General features: G+C 47.6%; 1 protein-coding gene across 4 annotated transcripts in view; it reads right to left on the bottom strand.

The window, feature by feature from the left end:
* The window catches only part of LOC119378420 (uncharacterized), a 78,147-nt gene that overhangs the window by 41,421 nt on the left and 23,002 nt on the right, over positions 1-13,724 (bottom strand). For all 4 annotated transcript variants that reach the window (XR_007414613.1, XM_037647585.2, XM_037647586.2 and 1 more), the window contains one exon: positions 9,315-9,446. Coding sequence is in view for 3 of the 4 variants with exons in the window: in XM_037647585.2 (XP_037503513.1) it covers positions 9,315-9,446 (132 nt within the window). In the remaining variant the exon portion in view is untranslated. The remainder of the gene's footprint in view (positions 1-9,314; positions 9,447-13,724) is intronic.

Raw genomic sequence — 13,724 nt, 5'->3', positions numbered from 1 at the left:
ATTTAAGGAAAGATACGGGTCAAAAAACGCGAGTTTTTTCAAAAATTATAGATCTTTTGTTTTCACCTGTTTTGTTAAGATTAGTATCTCCACTGTTCCGAAAATAAAAATCAGTCGAGACTCATCTGGAAATGCATTAAAATTGCGTCTAAAGAGCACAAGGTGGCTGTTAATCTTAACCGAAAGGGTGACGTCTTCTAGCGCCTCGCGGCCGATAACGCGTGGCCGCTCGCCGATACAGTCGAGCCCGACTATATCGAACCCGTTTATATCAAATTATCCCGTATATCGAACAATTTCTAAACACGGTAAATTTACATTGAAAATATATAGCAAAAGTTACTGTTACATCGAACGAAAATAGCAACGACAACCGATATATCAAACTCCATGTGCCTCAAAAGTGCCCCAGCAAGTTGGCTTTCCCTCGCGGTGGCGGGGAAAACTGCCGGCGCCACCCTAGAAAAAGTGGTTTAGACCCGGTTGTGCACGGGCGAACACCCCCCTGCAAGAAATGATCCTGGCCCGCTCGCAGCGCTTACAGCCAATCAGAGGCCGCCGTGCTTTCTCCGAGGTACAGAGGCGGTAGAAGTGAGCGCCATTTTTTTCTTTGTTTATGCTTGTGTGCCTGCTGCTGCCTGTTTTCCTCGAGTCCTCATTCAGTGTGGTCCGTGCTGGTGGTGTTGCCTGTTGGTGCTCTGTGAACCTTCGTGTCGGCAGGGAGCTTAAGATCGACTTGCTCGGAGCTCTTTCTATGTTGAGTAGATCGTGGGCAGATGTCACGAAGGAGACGATCCAGAACTGCTTTAGGCGTGCCGGCTTCTGCATGCCTGGTGATGACACCCCAAATTCCGATGACAGCACTGAAAACACCATAGGTGTTTCCGCCAAAGTTTGGAGCGAGCTGGCAGAGTTCCCGGGAGCTATCGACGGATCGACATTCGACATGTTCGTCAGTGCGGACGATGATGTCGCCATCATGGGTGAGCTACAAGATGAGGACTACGTTGCAGACGTCGTGCCGACCACGAGCCAAAGCAACAACAATAAGGAAATTGACGATGGCCCATTGCCTACATCCTCCGAAGTGATTAGTGCACTTGTGTTGATCCGGCGCTATTGCGTGAATGTGGAAGGTTGCAGCCTCAGCTGCTCCGACTCGTTGGACAACGTGGAGGCGTGTGTGCTGTCGCAGGCAGCGAAGTCGTTGACACAGAAGAAAATCCAGGACTATTTTGTTCCAAAGTAGGGCACGCAAGTAAGCCACCATATTAATAAAGTACTTTTCTTATTGTTATGTGCCTTTGTGTCAAAATCCTATAGCGGGCCTATATCGAATTATGCCATATATCGAACTAATAAACGTTTTTTGGCGAGTTCGATATACCCGGGTTCGACTTAACGCGCGGCCGCTCGCCATTGGGGATCGCATGAGGAGATCTTCAAATAACCACAGTTTCCCACGCTGCAGACGCGCAATAAATTATAAAGAAAGCATGCTTTTGCCGCGCTTTTCGAGCGCTGCGATTGGCTTTTAAATCACGTGGTACGGATCGGGGACCGCCATTGGCTGCTGCATGCTTTGCGTGTTGTGAAGCCTGCTTGCAGGGTCCGTGTTTCATCGAGCTGCGCAGCTGAATGTTTCTCTCGCGTATTTATTTTCGTCATGGACGAAGAGAATCGTAGCAAGCGCAGTCACCGGCCAGTGAAGTATCACTCGGTGAACAAGTTTCGAGGACGCCGGTGCAAATCAAAGCCAAGCACTCGCCGAACGGCAAGTGCGCCTGCTGCCACGAGGCCTAGCGACGGAGATGCTTCCGAAGAGTTTGCCGTGGCGTTCAAGTATGTCAGTGCCTCTCAAAGAGAAGATCGGACTCTTCGGCGACGAAGAAAGATCACGGTAGAAAGAGTCTTCTTTGATCGTTGACATAACAGCATTGAACATCCTCATGATCGGTGCAGTGTGTCCAACGTGTCACCGTTCGGGAATATGCGTCTGAGAACCAGCTTACAAACGCAAAGGCGTCGTTTCTGGAACTGCAATGCGAGAACAGCGAGTGCCCCGAAAGTATTCTTTCAATGACGTATACGTTGTGGCGAGTTGCTTCGAGCGGGGAGGCCAGCGTAGGGACGGCGAGTAATGGACCGATCGCAAGCAGAACCTACGGCAGCGGGAGCACACGCAATAGCTACTCTGCTCGAAAGAGCTGTGAAGGAGAAACTTAGGGCGCTGGCTCATTTTAGTGGCCGTGGCTACTAGAAAAACAAGTTAGCTCTTTTGTGTGCAATTTTGATCGGATTTCGTTACCTCTTTCATAAACAAACATCCAACTTTAACTTTAAACTTCATTTTTCTCAAAACACACTTTTTGGCAACTTTTTCAACGTGCCCCTCTTGTTTTTGGTACTTCTGGTGCTCAGATCTGCATGAAATTTTGCCCAAATTTTCTCTAATGTGAAAGGAGTGCAGTTATCTCCTCGAAACCTCAATATTATGTTATGCATATTAAAAAATTTGCAAGTAAACATTTACTGGGGTCTGGGTAATATGGACTTCCCATGTTTGAATTTTTCACGTCCAGTAAATGTTTTTACAGTCGCCGACCGTTTATTCGGACTCGGCGAGAACCGCCGAAAAGTCCAAATAATCGGGAGTCCGAAAAAAAGGATTCACCAGAAAAAAGCACTTTTATTGGCCCGGCGGCCGCAAAAACTTGTCAGTGCGCGTCTGTACACACGTACGCTTCCGCGCGACCAAGACGGCCTGTATTTCAGCCAATGTTTGGCCACCCCTGCGGGTCGGCAATAGCACTGCAACAGCCTACGCTAAATCCACATTTGATGGCTGTGGTGTGGGAGGTGCGTCATCACGGCAGTCGCTGTCCACATGCGCTGGTTCAAGTAGCTGATGGATGATCTCATCGCCCAACTCGGCGAAAACTCCCAAGCAACTTCCGCCTGGTGAATATTCACCGCTTCTTTCGCCATCGTCAGGGCCTCGTAGTTGCCGCGTTTCTTTAGTTCCGACGGCACACATGGAACGGGCGGCGTCGGAGCAACACCTCTCACGCCAAGCAACAGGGGAGTGAGACTAAGCTCGGGACACAGATGAGGCCTAGCCACAGAAACATCTGACAACGCAAATCCTCACACGCCAAAAGGAAACGACGTTGGGCTAGTTGATGTTGCAGCGCTTCTGTTGTACTCTCTTTGTCCGAATTAGGATCTGCGTCGTACTTGTACGCACTGTCATTCACCTCAAAACGACGCACCGAGCCGATTCCAATCTTGGCTTGGCTTGGCCTGCTGTTTGGCCGTGGTAGCCGGTCAATGGATACTTGACTGGCTAAAGCCAAAAGACAGCCGTTACATGTAGCCAAGAAACATACCCTTCGAGATCGGTAATTTCCGCGTGGATTTTTGACACTGGCACGATCTCCAGTTATAGCCAGTACAACATTTCAGTGCTGGCAACCTAGCAAAAATATTGCAAACATTGCTGACAGCTTGTCAAGGTTATGGTGGCTAGAAGGAGAGGTGTCAGCATCGTCTCGGCTGCGCCGTGAAATGAGGCGTGCTGGTATTTCATGCCGCCGCGGGGCGGCGCGCACGTCAGTACTGAGATCTGTCGAGAACACCCGCCGACCGCCGGAGCCGCATGTTTCCTCACTTGCACATGTTCTCGCAACGTCTGCGGCAGGTGCGTAGCCAAGGGGGGGCGGGGGAGGTTGGGGGGTCAACACCCCCCAACACCCCCCCCCCCCCGAAAATTTTCAATTTTGCATGTGTATATATACACGCACACATAAAACGAACGCACGAACATACATATAAAGTATGGTTGAACCCCCCGAAAAAAATTTCTGGCTACGCCCCTGGTCTGCGGTGTGCCAATGTGAACTTGTTCGGTATCGGTACATATTGATGTGACCATGCCACAGTGACGACAATGGTGTGTAAACAGCAAAGACACTGCTTTGCACCTGGATGCATTGTAAGAGTGTGTCAAAATAAATGTCTTGCTTGTACAAATAGACCTTGATTTTCGATGCGCAAGTAATAAAAGTTAGGGGTGTGCGAATATTAGAGTTTCGAATTCCAATCGAATAATACCTAACCGAATAATTCGCTCGTATTCAATAGCTCGTATTCAAAGTCTCGAATAATTCGACAGGACGAATATCTAAAACGCGACAAAGATGCAACTTGGCTAGGGTGGAGTGGATAAAACTAACGCTAACATCGGTACTGTAGGCCTTTCGTTAAAACTTTCACCGATATCCTGGTACAAAAGCGAGCGCATGTTTATTTCAAAGGTGATCATGTAATTTGCACACGTAAAAAAAAAGAAACATGAGAAAACTGTCAAGCTCTTCACAACTTTGCCTCTGAAACGAAGGCATGCACTTCCCTTGCCTAGTTCGGTCGCGTATGCCGCAGGCGACGTATTACATTCCGACTTCGGCCCTCGAAACCCTCAGAGATTGGATTCATATATGAAAATTTGTTCCCACTGTGCGGTCGTCACTGCCGCACCGCACCACTCGTTCAAGAACTCCCATCACTTCGGCGCGTAGTTGAAACACTGCTGTGAACGAGCGCCCGAAGATTGTTGGGCCCCGAGTATGCATCGAGATAAAGCAGTATTGCGCGACCACAGATGGAGCACAATTGAAGCCGTATTCCGCGACCATAGGGAAAAAAACTAGCTACCGTACCCCCTTTTTTTAGCCATTGAGAGGGCCCCGGCTAACTGGAGTGACGGTTTTTCTATCAACATGCCTGCGCGCCCAGAAAAGCAGAATAAAAATACACTTCCGAACAAGCACGTAATAAAGCTGCCATCAACCCATAGCGTCCCCGATTCTTCCTTTGTCTTGCAGAAACTGGCGGTACTAGTTTCATGTAAATATACGTACTATTCGATATTTTTCGCCACTATTCGATTCGAATTCGATTCGAGATGAAATGTCACTATTCGCACACCCCTACTAAAATAACGCATTCAAGTATGGTTGCTGATACCTTTACGTGCATTGAGACGTCACGGAGAACACTGTGGCATCAAAGTGAAAACTGCACGGACGTTGTTTTGGTGTCAAGCTCACGGCAAGTCATTCATTTGATTCCCTATCTTCCAGCGCTTCGGGGTGCGAGTGGCAAGCGTAGCTGATATACAAGGAAGTAAATTGAAAACATTAGTTTTCAGTGCCAATGTACGCTTTGCAGCGAGCCGCCAGAAATGTGCCAGCTAGCGTTTGTTATAATCCGCATGGTAGCGTGAAATAGTTGCAACGAAAAGCCAGAAAAGCGGTTGCTACGCGCGCACGGGCATCTCGGAGCCGACAACAACGCCGCCGCATCTGGATGAATTCTCGCTCCCTCTCCGGCGCGCCAATGCTGACACCTCTCCTTCTAGCCACCATATCAAGGTGTTCAATGTCGCACTCGATCAGCCAGCCGGAGTCCGAAAAATCGAACGGCGGGCTGTGGGGCGTCCGAATTTTCGGTCGTGAGTTTACATTACTTCAATGGGACGAGTGGCGGTGCCGCGAAGGTGTCCGAATAAACGAGCATGTCCGAATCTTCAGCGTCCGAATAAACGGTCGGCGACTGTATATGCACATTCTGGATAGTTTTCGGCACTCTACAGTTCAATTGAAGCAATATGAGCCATCAATTGTCAAAATATATAGAAGTTTAAGGATCGAAATAGAGGGGCTACAAGGCCTATGTTTTACACATTTGTCATGGTGCAGAACAAAATGTATGCAACTTACCGTTATATTGCCGATTATAAGTCAACGTTTTTTTCATAAAATGACCTTTCAAAGTTCGGGGGTAGACCTATACGCGGAATCGTAAAGTCGACTTATCTGTGAGGTCCGACGAAAGGTCGTTGTCCTCGGATTTCCTGCTGTTCGACGCATCAATAACATCAGCCGCAGAGGCAGCGGAGTCGCGGCAACAGCTATCTCCCAACGCGCGCATGCCGCTTCCGGAGCCGGATATTTTGGCGATCTGGCACGACGATTGTGAAACTATTCGCAATGCCCACGAACTATAGGTGGCGCGCCGTGCTTTTCAAGATGGCGCCAGGAGGAGGGTCAACCCGTTTGTTAGCATAGGAACAGATAGCACGTGCGGACGTACGGCCCGTGCCACTTTCACCGGATGAAGTCATGAGCTGTGCTGAATTGGATATGAGACTAAACTACTTTCCCAAACCATGGAAAGTGCGAAGTACTCGCCACCTAATTATTTGCTGTGGTGTGAAAGGTTATATTTCAGCTCCGTTACCATGCATAACGATGCTTTGCGAAATCCTGTGCGTGCTACATAAAACTGCATGAACTAAAATTGACGTATGAGCAGAACGGCACTCCGAGGTAGTACGTACCGAGCCAACGTTTATAGATACGTTGTACCGAGGCTGCCTTACGGATTTGCCGCAGTAGTAGGCCGCCAGCGAGTAGCGCCATCGCTGCTGCACGGGACCGCACGTTTAACGTGGTGATTGTTTGCAAACATAATACGCCGTCGTCATTACTTGTGCAGTCGGGAACGCGGAGTTACGTCTTCAACGGAACACAAGCATTTAACTTCCCATTCAGTAGCGCTTGTGTCACAGCCATGCTGAGACTCTAGCCGTGTGCAATTCACTTCACTCGCACGTTGCAGGCTCGATCAGCACGATCGAAACACGAATATCGAAAAGAATGCACACGTATCTTTTTCGCAACGTCGAGGAAGTTAGCCGAGAGGCGTGGATTGTGGCTGTGACTGCACGTTCCAACGCTCTAACCATTTCGCTTCTCTGGTCGAGCTCGAGCGTGTTGGCGGCATGCGGCGCTCCATAATATCCACAATAATTGGTACATGCAATGCACAATAGGAACTATGCTTTTATTTTGATCTCGCTCAAGGATATTAAACCTTAAATACAATCAAAGCGACTTACGAGCGTGAAAGAACATTAACGCACGAGGGGACGTGAAGTGCAACTCGCTCCTCGTGAGTTAGCAGCTGATCGTTCACCGTCGCTGTCCCTCTCAGTGCCTTCACAGTCTTCTACGTCCAGTGAAAAATCCTTGTCGTCAAGATGGTTTCTTTCAACATCACTTCTGAAAGCAATCTGAAGAATTTCCTCCGCCGAACAACTTCGACCACTCCGCGTCACCACGTTTACAATTACAGGGATGTCTGGGTCACGACCTCCTCTAGAGGAGGTCGTGGTTTGGGCGCGGAGAACATTTCGCCAGCAGATCGCTCAACGAGCAAATCGCTTGCAGTGTGCTGCCACCTATCAACAAACGTACAAAAACAAGCGGCGCAGCGCTGGCTATGAAACCCACACACTGGCGAAGGACGGCGTGGAAAGCGTTCGCTCCACGAAAGGCGTGGAGCAGACGCGTCCTCGAATGATTGAAACGTCGCTCGCACGATTAGTAACAGCGCTTTACTGACAAAGGATAGAGGCATATTTTAATGTATCGACAACTTGAGATCGCTCAGTTTTACAAGAGCACATCGCGAGCCGGCGCGACCTCCCGCGTACAGTGTTATGGGATTCATGCACTACAAGAAACACTGAACAATGCTATATACAAGTAAAACAGGGTGAGCTTCAACTGAATATGTCAGACGATAACATTCAACTAACCTACGTGGCTACAGGAAGCCTCGCGAAGCTGACAGTATGCGTACTCTGTGGGCTATAAACATTGAAAGCGCGAGTCGCCACGTATTTTCACGAAAACTTCGCGCCTCGCAAGAACGAATCAGATTTCTCGTGTCACGGAGGGCCCGGTTTGTTCACTGATGCAGGGAACATGCCAAGTCGTAGTGTTCCTTCCTTGCCAACGCGTTAACACTGAGGTTAGCACAGCCGAACAAGGGAGCGACTGCGTAGTGCTGCCATTTTGTCGTCTACTAACCCTCCTCGAGAGGACGCTCCTGAATTCCGCTTGGCGGCGCGACAGTCTATGGGCATTGCGAATAGCGAAACCATGCGAGGCGAAACTACTGAGCGCGTTTAAAAATCACCGCCGCGCGGCATTAATGCGAACTGCTTGGGAAACACAATCTTGAAAGCAGCATTTCAAACCTCTGGTAGAGGGCGAACGATGCTCTTTGAATAAAGAGGAATTCATCTTGCGATGCGCCCTGCAGTTTTGTTTTCATACAATAGAAACGATTCGTTGACAAACCATCGGCGTTCCACAGAAAAGCTGGCAGCGCCGTGTGGGCTGGCAACACTTCGCGGGGAACTAAACCACACGACCAGTCACATGAGCCCACAAGCATCTTCGCCTCTTCTCGTCTTTTTGCACTCACGCCTGTTCGCCATTTCTGCATTTCGCTTCGCTTGCGAGCAGTGGTGTGTGCGATTTGCAACACTGCCAAACGGACGCCAAGATGCCACCGCTACGCCGGCAACAGTACAGCGCTGCTTTCAAGAGGCAAGCGATCTTCTCCGCAGAGTCGGAAAGCAACGTTGAAGCAGGGCGCAAGTTTGATGTGTCAGAAAGTGTGTGAGGGAATGGAGAAAACAAAGGACCAAGATCTTAGCGTGCACTGCTACACGCCGTTCCTTTCGCGGGCCGAAGTCTGGACGATACCCTGCCGTTGAGGAGGCAGTTCGAGATTGGGTTCACGACCAGAGAAGCAAGAGCCTGAGTGTTTGCTAAGAGGATATTGAAGCAAAAGCATGTACTGTCAACGATGCCTGGTATGGACTGCCAACTGACATGGTCCGTGCGGCGTTTTCCACGTGCGACATCTCAGTACCACCGGCACCCGTTCTGACGGAGAGCAGCAGCAGTGGCTCACACGATGGCAATGACCGTGACTGCATCCTTCTCTCAAGCGACGACGAGTCGTAAGCAATGTTTCACGGGCAAATAAATGTTTCTTTGCATCACTCCCTCTTCTGAAAAACTTATTGGTGAGCTATGGCCGCAGCATGAGGCTGTGTTCGGAGTCAACTTTTTTTTCCCCTAGAAGGGGTTGCAAGTTGGGCGGTCGACTTATAATCGGTAATATATGGTACAAGAAAACTAATTATATATTTCAAATCAGCATAAAAACCTCTACAAATACCCCAAGTTTCATTGCTCTAGGATGAACATAAAAAAAGTGTATTCGAGCCGCATCTCCCCTTAACAACCCAAGGTGGTGGTGCCATATGTCTTACTAAAATTGTCTATACTGAACAACATTGGTAATAACATCAGCATTTCTTACAGGGAAGAACACAAAAACAGTCAAGACGAGATGATAAACTGCTGCATGCAAGGGGACTTTCAACATACCCTTGTCTTTCCCCTGATGACCAGAAGCCACCAGACATGCAGTCACTCTGACTAGATGGCAAGCCGGAGCAGAGTGCACGTTGATCAAACTGCCCCAAGCTGCTCCACATAAAAGGGTCAACTCCAAAAGCACTGCAAAAAATAAAAAATAAAACAAATAACTAAATTAATAAAGAATAATAATAAATAAATAAAACTGACATAAGACCTTACACATTTATGACTAAAATAGACATACAACCACACCATTCATAGCCACCTTAATTGTATACAACACAGCCTTTTGCAACTGCCATCTTCCTTTCTACGGGTATGAATGTGCGTGGATACTGCTCACACTGCCACCATATCATACAATATACAGTTAAACCTCAATAAACAAACTCATACTTGCAGCACTTTGTCACATTGTGAACTTTTGTTATGTTCAGGTTCCAATATGTTTCAATAGTAACATAACATTACAAGTTTCTATAATATTCCTGCATCAGTTTAGTGAGCATACTGAAGTGCAGCTGTTGAAGAAGACAAAAGCAGAGTAGCATGACTGCTCCCCACAAGAGCAGAGATGAAACTCTAAGTGCAGCAAAAATGGCAGCCCTCTCACATGACCATGCAAGTATGTAGCACACGGTGACCATACCTAGGAACATTTCGAAAAACCATGACAGGTAACGTGGCGGGAAAATGGACGAATCGTCCAGCTTTTCCTGATGCACGTGCACATTTGTACAGCGATCTGCTACTGAGCTGAAAATGCACTGACAAAATGAGCTTAGTAAGCGACGTACTGTACACAGCTAGCTAGGTATGACAGGCTCTAAACGGAAGAAGGTATAACGTTTTATATGACATGGACTGATTTTTGCTTGGTATTACAGATCACTGTACAAACGCATGCACCCGCATCAGAGGAAAGCCAGAGGAGCAGCCCGACCACTCTGCCGCCATGTGTGTGTTCCCCACCATAGTTCTGAAATGATTCCATGGCAGCGCACAGTTGTGCAAGCCAGCGAGCCATAACCTTTTCCGCGTTTTGGTTAAAAGAAAGGAAAGGCCTTTTCTGCGTACTTTCGGTAACATTTACTCTGGAAGAATCGCATTTATTTCTTTGTTGGTAGCAGCAATGCACGCCAGGAGAAGCGAATTTCTGCTTGGTGGTTACCATGGTGACAACGCCTTTACAATCCCTTGAAAGGACAGCGTACACGGCCAACATGTACATGCAGCATCGCTTGTGATAAATGCTTTTTAACAGGTCAGCTCTCCTTTTGTGCAATCTCCTAGTTTTTCGAACGACACTACTGCCAGGCCCATCGGCAGAGAAAGAGCTCCGAAGGCAGTCAGCAAAGTGGCAAAATAGTGCGCCTGCCCCCTACACCGCATTCTACCGTAAAATACCAATAAAATGCCCCCACCTGTGCAAGCACCCCCCTCTCATAATCTGGGAAATTCCAAGTTTCTCGTTCACTATAGAACAAGCCCCCCCTAGCCCATTGGTTACACGATAATTTTTTGTCGCATATAACTTAACTACGCCCCTCATCTCAGTGATGTCGCAGTGTACTGCAACAGGTCTTCTGCTTTTTCGGCTACTGGAGGGACCGCTTGATCAATAATTCCGAATATTGCACGATTGCGGCGATGCCCTTACGGATAAGCATCATAAAAGAATGAAGGCAAGATGGTGGCCATGGACGCGCCAGTATGACTTTTTGTGGACAACCTATCACAATAAGCATCTTCAGCTATCTGCTTGGTTGTGCCTGCTGCGTTGCATTATTCTAAGTGCACTGCCCACCTTGTCGGCGACAGCCACTGAGAAACAGCAAGCGTAGCGCTGTTGTAAACGTACTGCAACGACACAGACGCGCTGTGCTTCCTATCACTGCCACTTTCTTGAGCAGGACTGCTCGAGCATCGTGGAGGTGCGGAGTGTGCTTCGCTTGCAGGAAGCTTGTCGTGGCCGCATTGACCCAACAAGCTACTCTCTACATTCGTGCTCTGTGTCGAGCGGAGCGGTACGAAAGACACTCTCACAGCAAATGTGCGTGTACAGTACTGCAAGCAACACAGCAATGCAGCGTCAGTCGAGTAGGCAACGCGTTGCACACAACTAGCAAGGAATGATCAGCTTCATTAGACGTAGTGCATTTCACATTTCACTCAATAGCAGGTCGTGGTACAGACGCACACACGTGTGTCGCAGAAAGCCAATACGTGCGTCCGTCTGCTTTTTCAGTCGCTGTGTGTTCCGGACCCTGTAACAAACTCAAAATGCTCCTTGTCTGCCTCTGACATCAATGCCGCGGTGCTAGAACTTCAAGAAGCCTTGCAGAGAGTGTGCCTAGGCCTAGTTTTCGGATTTTTTCCGAAGACTCATTTGACAGGTCTGAAAAAAGATTAAAATCAATGCCCTTTAATAAAGCTTTGTAGTTTTTTTAGTTCCAGCGCACTGAATTTTTTTCTTTCAGGGGGAGGGGGGTGTTGGCCGCCATCTTGAAATTTTGGGCAGTTTCAAGCATGAGCCCCCTTCCCAATGTTCCCTGCATTATTCCAACATCGAGCAGGGGAGCGCTTGATAGGTATTTTACGGTAAGCTAGAGTTTCAGCTCCTTTGGCCAGTTAACCTTTTGAGGGTCGAAATTTTTTTGCCAGACGCGACCCCACAGGGTCGATTTTTTTTATTGCCAATTTAAATTCTTCAGGCAAAGTCATTTCAGAAAAAATTTTAATTTTTTTAGGGTGACCATAAGCGACAAAAAAATCGTTTGTGCTATTACATACACACGGTTTATTCATGAGCAACACAAAGATAAACACTCAAAAAAGCATATGCGACTGTTAAATATAGCTCACAGACGCACATCAATAAGTGTATGAATTGTCGTCAAAGTGGACACGTGGAGGGAGAAAAGTCACCTTTGATCCAGTCAGCACCATATCACCGTGCAAACTTTTGAGATGGCACTCGTTCACCAACATCTGAGTCTCAACTCATAACTCCACATATGATGGGCTGACATCTAATGAATCAGATTCTGATTCGGCAGTCGAGCAGCAATTTCGGAGAATCACTGCTCGACTCACAGCAGAGCAACCGGCGTACTTCCATAGCAAGCGAACTGCGCAGGTGAGCGCACTGAAGAAAACTGTAAGGCTGTGCGCACGTCCGGAAAGCTAAAACAAGTGATAAACCTATAACAATCCTTCGTCTTATCGCCAACAAGACAGGATCGGATTTTATGAGTCCCCAAAATAGGAAATGCAACCACAGCGGCATCGTTTGTGTAAGTCAGCAGGTGCATGAAAACGGCCGTAATCGCGTCCCGGGGAGCAATAAACAAGAGAGTAACAAAGTGGTCACCCTTTGAGAGATTCTAAACTAGACAGTCATCAGTTTTGCGGGCGCAAGAACGGGAAACCACCCAAAAGACAAAACCGAAACTAGCCGCCACACGCCCGCGTGCGACCGGATGGGCAAGCTATCATGATAGCCGGTGCACCACTGTGGTAAAGCATAAAAAAACAAAACATAGAGACATCGGGGCAAGAAAAAAATTCAATGTATTCCCACAACTTGCCAGCACATGCCAAGCAAGAGAACTGATTGAAAAAGGTGCACTTTTTAAACATACAAGCGATGACGTACGTGCACACCCATGAGCAAAAGTGTACGGACCACAGAAGCGCGTGCCGCAACGGCCGTCTGCGCCATCTAGTGGCGAGCCGTCTACTGTCGAGAGCATTCCTCTGGTGAATTTGTGGCCAGAGCAATGCTCTCGATAGCAGATGGCTAGCCACTAGGCGGTGCAGATGGGAATTTCGGCACACGCTCCCGTGGTCCGTATACTTCTGCTTACAGGTGTACATCATTGAACATTTTGAAGGTGTTCGCGGAGGATGTACATGTACGTCATTGACCCTGAAAGGATTAACACAGGAACAATTTTTTTTATTAAGAAAATGTCATTCTGGAGTTGAACGTGCCAAAGCTACAATATGATTATGATTGCCAATTAATTTTACCACCTGGGGTTCCTTAACCCTTTGAGGGTCGAATTTTTTCGCGAAATCCAGTCCAAAAATGTGTAATTTTTTTATTGCTGAAATAAATTTTTCAGACGATTCTATTTCAGAAAAAAATTGTCTAAAATTTTTTTTCGTGACCGTAAAGTGACAAAAAAATCAGTTTTGTTGTTACATACATATGGCTTATTCGTAGTAAAATCAAGCAGAATCCCCCCAAAAAAAAGCTTCACAGTTTTTTATGAATAAAAATTATGCATTGTATTAAACATAGCTCACAAACATACAAAAATAAGCGCACCAGAGTACGTTTCCGTTCAAAAACGCTCGTGCTCTAACACTAAAAACTTTTCAGCGTGTGATAGTCTTTGAGGCATGGCT

The sequence above is a fragment of the Rhipicephalus sanguineus genome, chromosome 1 (assembly GCF_013339695.2).
Source record: "Rhipicephalus sanguineus isolate Rsan-2018 chromosome 1, BIME_Rsan_1.4, whole genome shotgun sequence".
Taxonomy (NCBI): domain Eukaryota; kingdom Metazoa; phylum Arthropoda; class Arachnida; order Ixodida; family Ixodidae; genus Rhipicephalus; species Rhipicephalus sanguineus.
The sequence above is the reverse complement of the archived record's forward strand: the minus strand, read 5'-3'. Positions and strand labels throughout refer to the sequence as shown.